The 19,154-nt window shown below is 46.0% G+C and overlaps 1 protein-coding gene across 2 annotated transcripts in view; it reads left to right on the plus strand.

Moving 5' to 3' along the window:
• Window positions 1–19,154, plus strand: part of Elp3 (elongator acetyltransferase complex subunit 3) — a 69,034-nt gene that overhangs the window by 18,691 nt on the left and 31,189 nt on the right. For both annotated transcript variants that reach the window (XM_028890036.2, XM_028890037.2), the window contains exons 8-10: window positions 11,507–11,668; window positions 13,442–13,568; window positions 15,882–16,075. In XM_028890036.2, the coding sequence (XP_028745869.1) occupies window positions 11,507–11,668; window positions 13,442–13,568; window positions 15,882–16,075 (483 nt within the window). The remainder of the gene's footprint in view (window positions 1–11,506; window positions 11,669–13,441; window positions 13,569–15,881; window positions 16,076–19,154) is intronic.

Raw genomic sequence — 19,154 nt, forward strand, 5'->3', positions numbered from 1 at the left:
AAGCCTCTAAGCTTTCTTATCACCTTGGTTCATCAAGGTTGGTGGCAGTGGTGATGGAGAAGAGGCTCATTGGGGCAGTGACGGCCAAGCCTTCGTTGGATGGCTTGAGTTGTTGGATGGGAATGCCATTTACTAAGATGGAAAAGCCATGGGGAAGTTCAGGTTTGAGGGAGGAAATTAAGTTTGCTTTCGGTTTGTTATGTTTGAAATGCCCATGATGCGTGTAGAGGTGTCTGGTAGGGTCCGGGAAAGGAAGTCTTGGCTGCAGGTACACAGTTGAGATTTTCACTCTTAGGTGATAGTCTCAGCTTCATGGAGGGATGATGTCACCTAATGGGAGAGTTTTGCTTCTCCAAGGTGTGCTGAGACAAAAAGCATTGTTCAGAACAGTTTGTACTGTAGGGTCCCATCACGTATGTCTCCATCCATGTCTATCTGCGTAAGTCATCACAGGCCAAGATTATCACTGAGGAGGAAGAGCTGGGTGTAAAGGAGGCTTACATCTGCTGTGTGTACAATGTACAATGTGTCTTATTCATACAGTAAGCCTTTGAGTGTAGTGTTCAGATTTCCTCCACTTTACATTCGAGGAATCCAAAGCCCAGAGAGGTAAAGCAGCTTGCCCAGACATAAACACAGGAATAGAAACCCCAGGCTACCTTCAGAGCCTGAAATTTGCTGTAATGCTAGAAATTGCTAGGTGTAAAAAGTTTGTGTGTGTGTGTGTGTGTGTGTGTGTGTGTGTGTGTGTGTTTGCGTGTTTGCGTGTGCGCGCACCATCAGACTTTGGCTTTTCTTTGGTGAAAACGGAGGAGAATGCCATACAGCTGATTGCAAGGTGGGAGAAACGGTGCTGCCTTGTAGACTTCTGTGTGGTGAGAAGTGGGGTCAGGTCAGAATGGACCTGAGAGGAGCTTTGTGACTGAAGCTGCAGCCTGAGGACACACGAGAATGGACTTTGAGGGGTCATCTGTACCTCCAGAGGTCAACAGTGGTGACCTCGGTAGGGTTGCCCCCGGACCTGAGCTCACACCTTCCTATGTCCCTTCCTTCCCTTGTTGCTTTCCTTTGGATTTGTGAAAATTAAAATAAAAAAAGGTTTTTCGTAAATTTAAGTAAAAGTTAGGGATCCTTGAGGGGCTACATAAAGGATTCATCCTCTGGAAGAATGTGTAGTGAGCAAGTACTTTTGTTTGACTGATGAAAACAGGTAAATTCTATGTCCCTGAATCTAGACTTTTGGGAATGTGACTTGTCCCACAGAGACCTTGGTAGCTGGATGAGATGGCATCTGTTTTTACTATTCATTCAAAACATTCATCATTCATGAATAGTCATGCTTAGTGAAGCCCTGCAGTTTCCAAACTTGAGAGGAGTAATGATGTAACTCAACTCAGTCCTCTTTATACTTAAGAGACAAATGTGATCAATGTAGATAAACCGTGATTTGGGGGTGTAGCCTCCGTCGGTCCAAGGCTCTGAGATGGTGTAGTGGCGACAGCACTCTGGGTTCCCAGCTGAGCTCCTTCACCTCTAGAAATCCCAGCAGTGTTCTCTTCAATACCATTGAATCTTTTTTCTTTTTTTTTTTTTTGGTTTTTCGAGACAGGGTTTCTCTGTGTAGCTTTGCGCCTTTCCTGGAGCTCACTTGGTAGCCCAGGCTGGCCTCGAACTCACAGAGATCCGCCTGGCTCTGCCTCCCGAGTGCTGGGATTAAAGGCGTGCGCCACCAACGCCCGGCGAATCTTTTTTCTCACCTGAGAATGAGCCTGAGATTGTCCTCTGGCCTCCCCACATGTGCAGACTCACTAACACACACACACACACACACACACACACACACACACACACACACACACACCTACAAATATGGCCAGCAAGATGGTTTATCCGTGCCCTGCATTTGTAGTCCCAGCTTTGAGATGAGAGACAGACAAGAGTCACCTGGAAACTCGAGGACCAGCCAGCCTGGAATGGGTAGCTCATCAGCATGGACTCGAGAGCCGTAGCTTCAGCACGCTAAAGGAGAGGACTGAAAGTTATTGTCTGACCTCCACATAAGTGCCATGCACGGTATATACCTGCCCATACTCATATATGAACTCATCAGACACACAATAATAAATTTTTAAAAGAAATAAAAAAATTAAAAGTATTTAATGTAAGTAAATAAATCTTCCCAAGCTTAGGTACATATAGCCTCCTTTGCTCAACACAGGTTTCTTACGTTGAAGGGTGTGTGTGTGTGTGGTGTGGTGTGTTGATGTTTATATATATGGCGTTCAGCTATAGCTGTGTGAAGGCATGCCTCTCCTGTGAATTTGCTCTGAGCTTTCCCACATGGAGTTTGAGCCCTGGACATTTTTGGAGTAGGCCAACTGAGCAAATGTGGAGTTTCTGGGGTGCAGCTGCTTTGACATTTTCATTGAAACATTGACAATTTTACTACAGTTTTGGTGTTAAATGTTCTGGTGCCTCATAGTATTTGGTCATAAGTCATCTATTTTTGTGATAAAAATGGGGTTTTATGTTCAAACTCACTTGATTGAGATCATGATGCATTTGTACAAAACCCACAAGGGAACAAAGCCTCTTCTGGTGCTACCTGGCCAGCACCTCAAGAGGGCGCTCTGCTCTTAGCTTTAAAAAATGTATCTGACTTGCGCCTTCATTGCAGCAAATCTCATGAATGGCTCCTAGGAAGTAATAAAAGTGCAAGCCAGGAGCTGTGAAGCCACCTCAGCATGGTGCTCCATTCCGCAGCCCACTGGGCTGGTGTCTTGCTCTCTCTCTCCTGGTCTCTGTTCTTCATGAGTCAGTATGAAAAGTGACGATTTGTGAGCTCCTGTTTGCTTTGTTGAGGTAAATTCTTCATACAACCCCTATAATGAAGTGTTTAGGGGAAACTTTGTCATTTGAGGCAGTAGTTTCTGAACTGAGCTAGAAACAAAATTATTTTCAAATGTTAGTATCATTGTGAAGAGCAGCCCAGGAAACTGCTTTTGGTCTGCTGTGTTCCTTTCAGAACTTGTCTGTTCTCTTGAAAGAGGGTGTTTAGAAAGTAGTTGTTTCCCGGAACAGCCCACCACCCTTCCTGAAGCGGGTTCACTACTGAGCCATGGCCGACATTTCCTCATTGCACTGATGTGCCTCTGCTCGGTAGGACAGTAGGACAGGATGTTCTTCAAGGGTTCATTTTAAACTGGGCTAACAGTTCCGTGAGGTGGCAAGCGAGCCACCAGTGTGGAAGGTTGAGCATCCTTAGGACCACACTAAAGGCACCTCTGTCCCTCCTTGGTCTCCTGTGTCTAACCCTGGTAGTTAAAGGGTGTTTTGTGTTGTTGGGTTTTTGTTTGGTTGTTGTTGTTGTTCTGAAAAGATTAGGATTAGACTTCAAAAGATCCCAACATCGTGAGCCTGGTTATTATTGTGGCCAGTTGGTAGGCAGAAGTCTGTGAACCCTTTGCAGGCAGAAGTGGAGGAACACAAGCCTGCCAAAGACAGTGCAGCCTGGCCCCTGGGAAGGTTGTTGAATTAAGCCGGCACTGGTAATCACTGTCCCATCGACTGAGCCTCTTCAGGTCTCCAGAGACTTAACGATTACTGATGACTGTCATCCCATAAAAATCTTCACTTGGGAGAAAAGACCATCGTGCATCTGAGTCACCCATTCGCCAGGGTGCGAATGTTGCCTGATAACTCAGAACAGGCTTTTCAAGGAGTTTTATTCCTTTTTAATCAGCTCTGCCCAGAAGCAGTTTTACATTCAGTGCTCCTTGGCTGTTTTCACAAGATGCAATTTAAAAGGGTAGTTACCCATCAGAAGCCAATGAGTCATACCTTCTCCTTGTGGAATTTTAAAGTCATTTCCGTTCCTTCCTCTTTTCCCCTCATCAGTGACTTTAAATCCTCCAACTGTGTCCTTGCATATCTTGGGAAAGCTAGAACGCTAGGTAATGCTGAGTACCAAACCCCAAAGATAATTCCATGTTCTTGCCTGGGCTGTGAAGGAAACCAAAGCGGCCTCCAGAGGCCTGGAAGCCCTGGCTGCCTCTGCAGTCTTCCCCGGGTGCTTTGCCATGTATCATATTAACTAGCATTCGGGTTGCTGTTTTTCCCTCGAAGTGAGTTTATATACAGCAGAGTACACAGACTTAACATACCCTTGATTTGTTTTGACAGACCTGCGTAACAAAAAACACTGTTAAAGGTTCAGAACATTGCCAATTGTGGTGTAATCCCACAGCCAAAAGGCAGAAGCAGGGGGATCTCAACTTTGAGGCTGACCTGGGCTACTTGACAAGACCCTGCGCAAACAGATAAATAATGCAGAGTATTTGTGTCACTAGAGTAACTTCATGCTCCTCCAGAAAAACCCTCACCTTCGCCTCCCAGAACTGGCAATTCTTCTGGTGGTTTGGGCTTGTTTCTCTTGCAGTAGATGAATTCTGCCCATTATAGAACTTCATATGAATGGGACTGTTCATCTCGTGGTCTCCTGTGGAAGGTCATTCACTGACCGTTGCTTGAGGTTCATCAGTGTTGGTGGGTGTGTCTGTAGTTGCTCACTGTTAGTGCCAGGCAGTATTCTGCTGGGTACACAGACCACGCTGTGTGCATCCATTCTTCTGTCCTCGGATATGGGACTGCTTGTCATTCACAGCTTTACAAAGAGAACACTGTGACTGTTTTTGTTCAAGTCGTTTTATGGGTAAATGTATGTGTTGCTCTTGGGTAGTGATGGGAACTGGGTTTGCTGGTGTTTTATGAAGAACTGCCAGCCAGAAACAGTGCGCTGTGTGTACTCCCACCACTAATGGGCAAGCACTCAGTGGTTCCGCATCCGCATCAGGACACGCCGTTGTCAGGCCTTTTAATTTTAGCCGTTCTGGTGGGTGTGTAATGGCATCTATTGTGGTTTTAATTTGCATTTTCCTGATGACTAATGTCATTAAGCACTTGAGTGTACGCTTGTGCTGTCTGATTAAATTTCCTTTGTGAAGTGTTTAATCTTTTTCTTTCTTTTTTCTTTTTTTGTTTTGGTTTGGTTTGGTTTGGGTTTGGTTTTTTTTGGGGGGGGGCATTGGGGTGTTACAGGTCCTTGATTCGAGAACGCCATCTGTAACTTGACTTTTTATTCTATTGATGACCCCTAAGGGCAGAATTAATATGACTAATTTTTTCTTTCTTACCTTTGCTTTCTGTATTGTCACTAATAAACCACCAGTGCTCCCAGGACACAAGGTTAGTCTCCTGTGCTGTTTTCTACTTCAAATTTCAGTGTCCACATTTAGCTCTCTGATTTAATTCTCCCTGAATTAATTCTTATGTGTACTGTGAGGTGGGAGTCAAGGTTTCCTTTTTTCCAGTATGGAGAGTGGATTGTTTCGGGATTTTTTTAGAACTCCTCTTTCCCATTTAGCTTTCGTCAGTCCTTTGTTAACGTCAAAGGACGACACACGTGGGCCTCACAGTGCAATGCCACTGGCAGGTTTTGGTGTATAGACCAGTACCACAGTTTTTACCACCGTGGCTTCATAGTGTGTCTTCAAGACAGATAATCCACATCTTCTGACTTGGTAGTTGCTTTGCAAGATTGCTCTAGATAGTTACTCTGAGCCCTCTGCATGTCTTTGTAAAGTTCAATATCAGCTGGCACTGGCCAGTTTCCTTACAAAGTATAATAGACTATTTTTAAATGGTAGGACACAGACTCTAGGAAGAGAGTTGACAATCTGGTCGGTCAGTCGTGAAATGACCTGTCTCCTCGTTTATTTAGATTTCCTTTACTTTCCATTAGCAGTCTTCAGTAAAGACATTTATTGTTTTTACTTTCTTATGATTTTTTTTTGTTTGTTTTTTTTTTTTTTTTGGTTTTTTGAGACAGGGTTTCTCTTGCTCTGTAGCCCAGGCTGTCCTCAAACTCACAAAGATCAGCCTGGCTCTGCCTCCCGAGTGCTGGGATTAAAGGCGTGCGCCACCACCGCCCGGCTCTTGTGATTTTTTTTTTTTTTTTTTTAATTTTTATGTGCATGCCTGCATTTGAGTGTGTGTGTGTGTGTGCCCCCACAGAAGCCAGACGAGCAGGTCAGATATTCTGGAACTGGAGTAAGGGATTCTGGGAACTAAATTCAGGTCCTCTGTAAGAGCTGTATGTGCTTTTAACTACTGAGCCATATTTCCAGCCCCTGGGTTGTTCTTTTTCTAGTGACTTAGTAAGATGTAGAAACTTGACCATCATTTTTCTAATATAAATATTCAAAGTGGGTTTTTTTAGACTTTTCTTTCTTTCTTTTTTTTGAGATAGGATCTCACTACATAGACCAAACCTGCCTCAAACTCACAGAGATCTACCTGCCCAGCTTCTAGGCATTCTTTATGCAAATACCATGCATTTTCATATTTTGTATTTTAAATTATTGTATTATATTTTAATTATTCTGTGTGAATTTTTATGTAATAACTTTTCTATTCAATTCCAGGGATTATATGGAAATTGTTTAATTTCTATATTTTGAAATAGTGGTTCTATTTGACATTTTACTGATTTCTGTTTTTATTTCATTTTGTTCAGAGAGTGCCTATTGAGTTCAATTTCAGATTTATTTTTTATTGTCTTTCTTTTAATTTGTGGAGACTTGTTTTATGGCCCAGGGTGTGTGCTCCCTCTTGGTGAATCATGGCATGTGTGTTGGGAAGGAAGTCAATTCTGCTGTGACTGATGTTTGTACAAATCAGCCTAGTGTGTCAGCATTGCTCAGACAGTATGTAAGTGAGCCATGTGGCACCATACAGCACCCAGCATACCCGCTTTAGACAGAATAGGGCTGTTGTCCTCACTCATGGTTTTGGAGGTTCCAGACTGTAGTTTTAGCACGTTAGGAAGAGTGTGGCAGAGCAAACCTGTCACCTCACCTTATGGTGGAGAAAGCTAGGTCACACAGCCCTTGGAGGGCAGCCCCCAGTGGCCCAACGCCCTCCACTAGTCTCTTTATTTGATGTGAGTTCTGTCATATAGCCTCATGCGCTTACTGTTGGCCCTGTGTGTCTTTCCGTTCGCTTACCTCCCACTCTATGTGCCTTTATAGACCAACTAGGTGTCTTCCAGACAGAAGCCTGGAGTCCTCGAGTCTTATGTGGGCAGGGAGTGGGCAGAGTTGCCCATTCTGATTTTGTGTGCCATTTAATTGCAGTGTTTGCTGGTATTAACATTTGGTATAATTAGTGATAATTAGTATATTGGTTGGATTTATGTCTACTGGTTTAGTCACCCCCATACTTTAGTTTTCACTAGCAGAGAACGATCATTTCATTGAATTCCATCCTTTTATAATTCTGTGTAGTTGTTTTCTCTGCATCCCTTGATAGAGAACGTCTTAAGAGGAAATAGTAAGGACCCATGTATCCGAAGGATAGAGGCACACGGTGCATATGAAGTGGGGAAAGTGGAAATGCCGTCATTAAGTCTCCATCCTGGGTTGATGTTGGACTGCTGGCCAGCTCCTCCCTCAGCCTCCCGGGAAGCTGAAGGAAGGAGCACTTGCCTGTGTGCCGGTAGACTTCTCTCCTCGCTTTGCCTTGTCAGTGGCGTTAAGCACATAGTTGTTCTGTGCTTTAGTTTCCCTGGTGCCATGAAAATGAAACAGTGGGACGAAAATGTCCCCCCAGGGGACCGTCTCCGACACTTGTGATTTGTTGATTGCAGTGACGTTTATCTAAAAATGTATTCACACTTTGTTTCTCACCTAGCCATCACCTTCTGTCGGGCAGCTTTTTGGTGATGCTCCTGTGCATTCGACCCCTAAGTTTAGATACATCAGTATAGGTATGATAGATAGTAAAAGTATGTCACACTGGTGGCTTTTTCCTGTTACTGTTGTGGGTCCCTTGGTCCCTCAACTGTCTATATGATCATGACCATAAAACATTAAGCTGTGGGAAGAATAAAAACAAGAACGTCAAGGGACGCTCTAGTGTGTCATCAGCCTTGTTGACTAGTGTGATAGGTAGGGTACTTGAGTTCCTCTTATCTGCAGTGTCATCAGCTTACTTAAAAATCAGAGCTCTCTTTGTCTTTTTCAATCATATTGGGCAGAGACTGTTGACTTTGAGATCCTATTAACATAACCAGTCTCTAGAAAGAAATTGGATTATGATCTCAAAAAGGGAAGGATGAATCCTCTAAGCCCATTGGCTTAAGTCTAGAGCCTCACTAATTGTGAGAAGTATCAGATTTTCTTGAGGGAGTTTCCAAGTATGGTAATAATTTAGAAAGGACCTTTGTTCTGTGATTGTGGTCCTGAAGCATTCAGTAATAACCCAGGTGTGAGTCCGAGCACAGCTTCATCAGTCCGAAGAACAGCTCATTTGGGGCCTGTAGACGATGGGAAGAGTTCATAGATTATGACTAACGGAAGCTAGTATTTCGTCTCTGGGTCCTCATCTACTTCTGTTTAGCTTCACTGGGTTGAGTTTGGGATCCCGTAGGTTGACTGTGAAGCAACTCTGGGATAAAAACTAGTAGATTTTTAGTTTGTCCTGAATCTGCCCTGATTCAAGGGACCTCTACTGTTTGCAAGAGGGAAGATAGCCAGCCTTCATCTAGAGGCTCTGAGAAGGGAGAGAGTCCTCTGTCCTGACGACACCATACTCACCTATTCATTCTCCGTGTTCATGTCTTTGTTTTGGTTAGAGGAGTTAGTCCAGAACTCCTAAGCTATTAGTCACTAACCATTGTTGGGCCTGCTGGGAGCTCCCTGTCTAAAAGGAGAAGCAGACATATCCATAAATAACAGACTAACTTTGTAGTGTGGATGAACACGGAACTCTTAGCAAGGGTTCTGAGATGTCGTGGAGGAGCAGTGTCTTTGAGCCGAGTGGAGGCCTGGGTGCCATGGCTTCCGTTTGCTTTTCATTTCTAAGGTGAGGCTCTCCTTGCCCTCCATCCTACTCCCCTGCCCACTGTGAACAGTTCCGACTGTACATAATTGACTTGGTATGTTTCTAAGAGGGCATGAGCTTCTTACCTAGCTGTAACCTGCAGGAAATGCATAGGGTTCAGTGCAGCCCTGCAGCCTTCCTAAAACAACCTGTTAGCTGCATTATAAAGCAGTAGTTCCAGCGGGAAAACTGAGTCTAAGTCCTGGCTCTGTCTCCTTGAAGGTAAAACAGCTTGTCTGCCCCAGAACCTGAGAAGTCTGAAATCCGAGAAGGTAAGGTGTTGACTGCAGTCCTGAAAGAGGCTCACTTGCTAAGCAGCTGGCTAAATGACAGGGGCGTTATGGAGCAGACCCTGAAGTGCTCAGACTGAGTAGCGTCTTGTCTACACACACTAGCGGATGAGAAAGACTCTTCCATAGACATCCTTACATCTCTTAATGAGACAGCAGGTTTACTAAGGTAGCAGACTACATACATACAGCAACAGCAGAGTCACCTCAGCTCATGGAAACACTGTTGTTTTGATTGTTCAAATTTGATTAGAATTTCCACTTCATTGCTTTTTGGATGGAAATACAATTCTGAAAGGAAATCTAAAACACTAGCCCTTTTGTTTGGTTTGTCAAGACAGGGTTTCTCTGTGTAGCCCAGGCTATCCTGGAACTTGCCCTGTAGACCAGGCTGGCCTCGAACTCAGAGATCTGCCCGCCTCTGCCTCCTGAGTGCTGGGATTAAAGGCGTGCGCTTTTTAAAGTGTGAGTTATTTTCTCTTTCTCCACGTTTCATTTTTAAAACGGAGTTAAGTTTTTGAGAGTAAGATTTGCCTCTGAGTACTGTGTTTTGATTCACAAGGTGGTGGTGTCACGCTTGTAGCAGCCTCCTCTGTGGTCATGGATGCTCTGTAACAGACAGATTAGTTCATAGGTTTTCCTTTCCTCTGGGCAGGTCCTCGCTGCTGCTGTTGCCAACTCCCTAGTCTTCCACAGTGATGGAGCTGTCACCATGCCCAGGCTCTCTTGCCTATGGCCATTGCTTTTGAGAAATACCAATTAATAGGAAGGTTTGTGGTACATGTTAGAGTCTGGATTCTAGGATGTTTTCAGTTACTTTTTTGAAAAATACTCAGAGCTCTCTATCTTCTTTCATCCATCTATATACTGTGCTTTCTTCACAGTGGTTTCTTTCTTTCTTGTTTTCTTTCTTCTTCTAATTTTAGATAGTCCCTGAAGCCCATAATTGCTGTTGGAAGCAGATGAGTTGTGTTTATCGTGTGCCTTATCATGTGCTTCCCGTCCTCCCTGTCTTGGTGTCCACTGTTTGGCAGGCACAGGACTTTGTGGGAAATTGGAGAGAGGAGGGAGGGGTTGCTGCCCTGTCTTAAACAGCACTTGACAAGCTATGAGCCCTCTTTTTTTCAGATTCACTCCTTAGGTATTTCCCTTCCTCTGTGTCACGTCTCACGGAAGACTTCCAATGTGTTAGATGGGACTGTACAGCCAGTCCTGCAGCTCAGTGATTCTTCACACTCTAATTCTTATCATTTTAAACTTGTCCATTTTAATTGACACAGAAGAATGAAGAAATGAAACTAAGTTACAAATCATTATGCTGTTTGCTTTTCAAAACTCCTGCAGAAAGAAGAGAAGTAAATAACTGCAGGTTTCCCTCCGTCTCCCACCCACCCGATGAGAACAGTGTGGAAAGGATGGAAGAATGGTTACAGTTAGGGGTAGAGAGGCTGAGACAGACGGAGGCTGCGACCCACTTCAGTGCCTAACTTGGACTTTAGTTATCCACCTTGTATCTTGAATCCATTTGAACTTGAGTGATAAGGACCTCTCAGTTGATAGACCACAGTGACCTCCATCCCTGAGATTCTGCTACCCCACCTCACCAGCCCCCGATAGATGCTACGACCTTGGGCCAGCAGTAAGGCCATTGCCTCAGATAACTTAAATCCAAGGTGGTCCTCACTATCTTATATCTAGACTTGGTGAGAAAAACGGGAAAAAAAATGCTCCCTAATTTTGCACATTTCCTAGAAGCTAGGCTTCTGGGTGCATAGAAGACATTTCACCCAAATGATCCCTGCAGCCTCCGCTGCACCCTCTCCTCTGTCTCCTGTATTTAAAATGGCTCTGTGATGCCGTGAGAAATAAGTAATGCAGATGGCTTTTGCTTATGTGAAATCGGTTGCTAGGAATTGAGAAACAGCTTTTCACAGTTGAAATCACTGTTTTCGAGATGATTATGGCTGCAGCTAACTGCGTGTGAATAATAATGATAACGGTAATGACATGAGGCTGCGCCGTGCACTTGTGTCAGCTCTGTGAAGTGTGGGTACCATCGTTACCATCTTTTTGTGGATGAAGATGCCAGAGAGGTTAATAGCATTGCTGTTTGCCTGGTGAGGAAGTAGCAGAGCTGGGATTTGAACTTACACTGTCTGGCTCCAGAGCCCACACACTTAGCTACTGTCTCGTCCTGGAAAGACTAAGAGAAGGCAGGCTGGGAAGAAATGACCCCAGACGGTGGCGGGTAGAGTCGTTCCACTTCTGCTCTGCAGGCATTCCGAGAGGAGCTTCACGAAGTGCGTTGGAATTACCATCGAGACCAGACCGGATTATTGCATGAAGCGGCACCTAAGCGACATGTTGACTTACGGCTGCACGAGACTGGAGATCGGGGTGCAGAGTGTCTATGAAGACGTGGCCAGGGATACCAACAGGTGAGATGGTGGCAGGTGGCCAGCACAGGCCTTCTCTGTCCCACTGGCTTCTCTCTCTCCGTACTCACCCTTCTTCCTTGAGCTCAGTCCCAGAGAAAAGCAGCCTAGAGGATCGGCAGGCCCAGGACTTTGTCCTTTGAGTAACAGATCTGTTGAATACTTCTAAGCACAGGGAAAACCTGGTGGGTATTGTACTTACAAAAGAGGAACCTGAGCAGAGCGAAGTCATGTAGGGAAAGTCTCACACAGGAAGGATGCTTGGAGAGTGTGGTAGTCACAGGCTGTGCTACGGAGTCCCCGTGGAGATGGTCAGGGAAGCTTCCTAAAGAAATGACATCTAAACTGAGCTAAAAGGAGACTAGAGTTAATTGTGTGCTCCGGAGGAAAGCTTTTTGAGGATGGAAGCACATGGTAAGCAGAGGCCTGGGTTATGAGGCCCAGGAATCAGCCCCAAGAGCCTGGCTTTAATCAGGAAGCAGGCTGGGAGCTAAGACAGGAGCATGCCTGAGTTGAAGTAAGAGCCCTCCAGTATGGGCGGTGGTTTAAAGGGGGCTGAAGGGAGACAGACTCGGCCCATAGCTGTTGAAGTCATTTAAGCAGGAAACCCTGGAGTCCTGGAAAGCAGTGGGTGCTGCTTGGTGCCTACTGGGAGGGAAGTCCAGGAACCTTGGAAGGAAGAGGTTTCACTTGGATACACTAAATGTTGCATGCTTTAGAGCAGGCCTAGGTGGGACCACCACTTTCCATGACATCACTGTCCCATGAGACAGGACAGCCGAGGAAATGAATATTTCTTTGTAATTGAATTTTTAAAGCCACATACACATAGTCGTGACCATATCGTACAGTAACTTTGAAGTAGAATTATTGAGTGCAGAACTCAGGAGAGAGTCCAAGCCTCATCCCAGAACTTTGGACGTCACTAGTGAAAAACCAATTAGAAATAAGAGTGAGGCCTTGGGAATAAGTGGGGACCCAAAGGGGGTCCAGTAGAGCCATGGCTTCTGAGACCTTCTGTGCTAAGTGGGAGCATCTTGGTGGAGAAAGAATTGTCACAGGCTTCACTGGTTAGTCACCCCAGCTGTCATCCAAGCTGATGCCTGCTTGGATGTGGCAGGAAAGGAACGCTGAGAGGCTTGATCCAACCCTGCGCCAGCAAAACCTTCCATGACAGACCCTGGAACATACTGGGGATCTGCTTCGGATTGTCGTTCCTTCCCGTTCCTTCCTTCTCTGCCAGCGTTCCCTAAGTGAAATGACATCTCAAGTCAAAGCTCCTGCGTGGTTTGGTTTGTTGTGGTTGTTGCCCGGTGTGGCTCCAAACCTGGGCTGTAGCCAAGGACATCTTGAAGCCTCCTGCTCCACCTCCCAGGTGCCAGGACTCTAAGTGGGTAGCCGCCCTGCCTGGCTCCTGTATGGACCTTATTTAACGCCGATGCTGCAGCAATAAACTGATTTCACAGATGGTGCTGAGCCGTGTCATCTGGTCCGCAGCGGTCCTTATTTCCCAGCCTTTGCTTCCAGGCCTTTGAGCAGGTGCAGGAGAGGTTTCTGAACAGTGTCTTGGAAGCACAGTGGTTTTCCTCCAGCATCCCTGGAGCTGTGTAAGAGTGACTTCTGGGTTCTGTTCCCAACCAGGTGACTCAGTCTCACGGATGTTTCCCTCCTCCTTCACCACCTACCACCCACCCTGCTCCACCCCACCCCCCACCCCCACCCCGTTAACGTGATCGTCCGTGTAGTTGTCTAACAGGTAATATGTTTTCTCCCCAGGGGCCACACTGTGAAGGCGACATGTGAATCATTCCACCTGGCCAAAGACTGCGGTTTCAAAGTGGTGGCTCACATGATGCCTGACCTGCCAAACGTGGGACTGGAAAGAGACATCGAGCAGTTCATAGTGAGTGTGGCCTTGAGCTGGCAGACCCAGATTGCCTCTGCCAGCTTTCGTTCCTCTCTGCTCTTGCTTCTTTACGTTTGTGTTTTCCATTCTTAAAGCTATAAGACCTGTTCCAAAATATTAGAAACACAATAAAGAAGGGTCACCCACCTCCCCGGTGTCAGACAGAAACTGTATTTTAATACAGTCTTGTCAAGCTTGGGGCTGGAGAGATGGCTTAGTGGTTAGAGCACTGACTACTCTTCCAGAGGACCTGGGTTCTATTCCCAGCACCCACATGGTAGCTCATAACCATCTGAAACTCCATTTCCAGGGATCCAACACCTTCTTCTGGCCTCCCTGGGCACTAGGCACACATGTAGACAAACACTTTTACACATTTTCTTTTTTAACTATAAAATGCTTGTGCTTTGAGGAACCGAAGTTGTTTATGCATATGTAACGCAGGCACACCCACATTTACATGTAGATGAGGAAGGTTTTTCTTGATGTAGATTTTTTTACTTAATATTAAAACAAGCATTTACGGAATCACAAGAAGTGACATTTCCACGTGGTGGCAGGTGGCATAGGTAAGCACAGGGCCCATCAGTCAGATGGTGGCTTTTCTGTTCTCATCCATTGTGGCCAGCCAGAATCCTATAGTCCCATGACCCCAGAGGGGGAAAAAACCCTTCTCAGCTGGCACAGGGAGTAGACAAGTCCCTGTGTGTGCAGACGTGGGTCCAGCGTCTGTTTTTACTCCCTGCCTGTCCACTCTGCTGGTGCCTGGGCCTTTTGATATGTGAGCATATTTATGGGGCTGTGGTGTGATGAGCTGGCCTTCGTTAGCCTTTTAACGTGCAGTTTTCTCTCCTTTCAGCGTGTGTGCCAGGCTTCACCTGTGTCCTGTTTTCAAGTCATGGTGCCCTCCACGTGACCCTCATCTCCTATCGTGTTCTTTGTTCTGAGTTTACACTTCTTTGAACATATTTCATCTTGCCTTGTGATTTTAGAGGAGAAAGAGAGAAACCCATGTTTTAACTCTCCGTGTTTAATCATGGCTCCAGGACCAGTTCAGTCTAGCTTCATCCTTACAAAAGGACCATAGCAGCCCATGTGTCTCCTGGAACTACGACTTCTCAGACACCATGTGCTCGGTGTAGATTCGAGTTAGGCAGAGAAGGGCTTGCCTGCATGTTTTGTTGTGAGTGTCTCAAATGTTGATTAAAGACTCGATGAACCTGTAAAATAGAAATGTTACAAAGGAAATCACACAGTTACAAAAGAATGTCTCTAAGACCACGTGGTGCAACAAGGATACAGCATTCAAGAAGGTGACAGTCAATGAAATCCAAAACCTACAGTCACATTTGCTTGAAAAGCAATTTAAACAATGGAAAGTGTGCAAGGATAGTGTAGCTGGAGATTTAAAAGCACATTTTAAAGTTTCTTGAGCTAACGACTCACTGCTGGCTGGGTAGATCCTGATAGAGGTGCAGGGGTGGGAAGGACGGGGCCCTGTCCAGTACAGTGATGCACAGTCAAGATTAGAGGCAGCGCCATGCAAAAACCTACAAAGGACAAAGCCTGGTGTCCCCCTGCTGCCTCCCAGGGAAAGGAGCAGCCGGCAGGACTGTGCCAAAGTAGATGAGCCAGGAGAATTGCTGTGTCCAGATAGGAAATGGACTGTGTAGCCCAGGTCAGAATTGGTGCCAGTTGGCCTGAGGACAAAAGTATGGCATCCTGGGATCAGCGACTTTCTCTGTAAAGGGCCCTGGTGTAAACATTGTAAAGATTTGTTTGTTTGTTTTCCCTTTGTTTGCATCATAGGCTTTGATGAGACTTACTTAAAATCTTTCTCCACACCAGGTGGTGGTGGCCCAGGCCTTTAATCCCAGCACTCGGGAGGCAGAGGCAGGTGGATCTCTGTGAGTTCGAGGCCAGCCTGGTCTACAGAGTGAGATCCAGGAAAGGCGCAAAGCTACACAGAGAAACCCTCTCTCGAAGGGGAAAAAAAAATCTTTTCCCACAGTTTTTCAAAAGTCATGTATTCTGTTAAAAGATGTTGTCGTCTGGAAGGAAGGAAGGTAGCCTTTGCAAAGAGTAATGCTCAGTGTGAGGCTGGCGGCAGCCGTAGCCGGGCTGCACAGGAGGCTGTATCGTGCAGCACAGGCTGGGGTTCCTCAGCAGTGACATCTCGTCATCCCAGGGCACACTTGTTGACAGAAAGGACAGGCGGCCCCAGGCCTGCTGCAGGGGGAGAGAAGCTGACGTGAGCCTTCCCCGGGGGACAGAACTAACAGAAGGTAATTTTTGGTTCTCTGTCTCTAGGAATTTTTTGAGAACCCTGCTTTTCGTCCTGATGGTTTGAAGCTGTACCCCACCCTGGTGATCCGTGGAACCGGGCTGTATGAGCTGTGGAAGTCAGGAAGATACAGGAGCTACTCCCCCAGTGACCTGGTCGAGCTGGTGGCTCGGATCCTCGCCCTCGTGCCCCCGTGGACGCGTGTGTACCGAGTGCAGAGGTGCGTGTTACTTTTCAGACCCCAGATAACGGATGCTCTCTAAAGGAGCAGTCTGCTTAGGTAGCGGAGTTTCGGATTCTTTCTTAAATTAGAAGTAGATAATCGGGAATGCCATGTGTATGACTAAGGGGAGTGTGCCCAGGCCTCGTGGCCAATGTTGTAGATATTCATCATCCACTAACCATGAGCCAGGAAAGGAAGAACAACTTGAAGGGGTCCCATGGGCAAAATCTAGGACAATTTGAACATCAAAATAAATATATTAAGGGGCTGGGTAGATGGGTCAGTCAGTAAAGTACTTCCATGCAAGCATGAGGACCTGACTGTGATCCCCAGAACCCAGGTAAAGAAAGCCCAGTGTGGTCACACATGCTTGTAATCTCAGCACTGGGGAGAGAGACAGGCAGGCCCTGGAGACTCAGTGACCAGCCAGCCTAGCTTACTTGGTGAATTCCAGACCACTGGGATTCTGTCTCAAAAGGATGTGGACAGCACCTAAGGAACCACACCAGAGCTTGTTCTCTGGCCTCCATGTACATGCACACGCATGCATGCACAAGCATACACACACACTATAGACATGTAGGGGTGTGTGTGTGTGTGTGTGTGTGTGTGTGTGTGTGTGAATAAATTATAACCAAATCAATAAAGTAGGAGTCCTTCGGTCCAACTGCTAATCTTAATTAGGTCAGTAATTTGTATACCTCAGAAGCATAATATCAGCAGTCTTCTTTACATATCGATTCTGTATTTGCAAATTTACCTACTAGAAAATTGTGTGACTCAGACTCTATCCTCGTAACACATTTGCCATAAATCATTCTCAGAAGAGTGAACAATTTGGGTCGCTCATGTACACGCTCTTAACTGAGGTCAGAACAGTGCCTCTCTGCCTCTTTGCAGCCTTCACACTGTAAGCAAGTGTTCTTTTTGCACTCAGCTTAATGCTCCATTTTTCAGGTTTTTGTGAGCTGGTTAAGAATCGGCTCTTTAGAATGACCTCCAGACACAGTGCTCATGTGCTGTTATTGCTCCTAAGTGCTGGAAGGCTGTGAAGTGGCTTATGGAGGGAATAGGTTGTGCTGGGGAGTCTTTATTGAGAAGGCCCGGAGAGAACCGTCAGCCAATCAATCAACTACATAGCTTAAATAAGGTGTCTTTAAACAGAATTGCAGAGAGCAGGCTGCACTTATTTATTGATGGTTGACAAAAAACTCTGGCCGGAGAGGCTCATGGGAACCTACCCCTGTGTGCTCTGTAGGAGCAGTGGGTCTGGTTCACCTCTGTAGTGTTGGTGAAAGCCTGAAAGAATGTAATTCCCTACTGACTGGTTACCTACCAAAGATCTAGAACCGACTAAATGTAGTTGAAGTTTTCCCCCACAGTATACTTACTACAAAGTAGAAGGGAGAAGCCTGGCCACTGACTGGAGTGAGCATTGTCCAAAACCAATGAACTCAGTTGTGTGCCACCTGCTAGGACCGGTTGACACCACAGCATCACCTCAGCCAGTGTCTGTAACTCCGTCTAATCATGAGCCAACATTATACAACCCCAAGTAGATGCACATTCTAGAAAATGACTAGCGCTTCCTCTTTCAAATTGTCAGGGTCAGGGAGTGAGTTCTGTGTGATGGAGACTGAAGAAATGTGACAGCTAAATACAGGATGGGGACTGGCTCCTTTTGCTGGAAGGACTTGGTTGAGACGCTGCTGGAGCAGCAGCAGAGTGTCTGTTGGGCAGTTTTGTGGTTGTGATAGAATTTGCTCACGAGATGTCTGAGTGTCCCGAGTCTTGCCACGTCGCACTCACTTCTTCTCTCCGGTGGGTCAGGACCATAGTTATTCGAACTTCTTCTGTGACTTAGACATCGTTTCCCAAGATGTGAATTAGTACCACAGGAGAGAGGAGCTCAACAAGAACAGGACAGTCACTGAGGAGGCAAAGGCAGCGGTCATGGGAGTCTGACTGGACAGCCCAGTCACAGAAGAGGCCAGTCCTACCCGCGCCCACCCCGAGAACCAGGGTCTTCAATGGAAGAAGCCTCCTGTTTCCTTACTGCTGAGTCGGCGGCAGCAGAGACGCTCATGTGACATGAGCAGCTTCATTTCAGAGACCTCAGGAAAGAGCGCCGTGGGCCGTGGCTCTGCCTGCACCAGCTGAGGCAGTGAGGATTTAGGGGTCTTAAGTATCTGAGGGAAAGGGAGCATGGAGTGTGCAGCCTTGAGGCTTTGGAGGACGCCCTGTGCTTCACAACCACAAGGGATGGCGAGCTCTCCTGAAGGTGTGGAGTCAGGAGAGTCCAGGGACAGCTTTGGAAGAGAGCAAGGCGAGGGTCAGGTTTCCACAATGTGCGCTGGTAACTCGCCTAACTGAAGAGAATCCTTGGCTGATTTCATTCAGAGACAGTCTTTTTATAATGTTTTCCATTTTATCTTTTGAAATTATGTTTTATTTTGATGGTTTTAAAATATAACTATGAGACTTATTACACAAGTTCATCCATAGAGGTTTCGGTTTGTACAGCCTACTATGGTCCAGTAAAACACTGGTTGGGTAAACATGGGGAGAATTTCTTTAAGATATTTTGATTTTATGTTTTTGATTAGATATTATTGCTGAAATGTTAGTGTGACTATCTGCATGGAAATTCATATTTTTTATATTTTGCTACTTGGCTTTTATTATCTTTGTGTGTGTGGTATCTACACACAGTTACCACTGTGAGGATATGGAGGTCAGAGGACAGCTTTCAGGAGTCAGACAGACAGAGAGAGAGAGAGAGAGAGAGAGAGAGAGAGAGAGAGTGTGTGTGTGTGTGTGTGTGTGTGTGTGTGTGTGTGTGTGTGGTATCTACACACATGAGGTCAGAGGACAGCTTTCAGGAGTCAGAGAGAGAGTATGTGTGTGTGTGTGTGGTGTCTACACATGAGGTCAGAGGACAGCTTTCTGTGTGTGTGTGTGTGTGTGTGTGTGTGTGGTGTCTACACACATGAGGTCAGAGGACAGCTTTCAGGAGTGTGTGTGTGTGTGTGTGTGTGTGTGTGGACAGCTTTCAGGCGTCCGTTCTCCTTCCACC

This window comes from Peromyscus leucopus, chromosome 9, assembly GCF_004664715.2.
Source record: "Peromyscus leucopus breed LL Stock chromosome 9, UCI_PerLeu_2.1, whole genome shotgun sequence".
Taxonomy (NCBI): Eukaryota; Metazoa; Chordata; class Mammalia; order Rodentia; family Cricetidae; genus Peromyscus; species Peromyscus leucopus.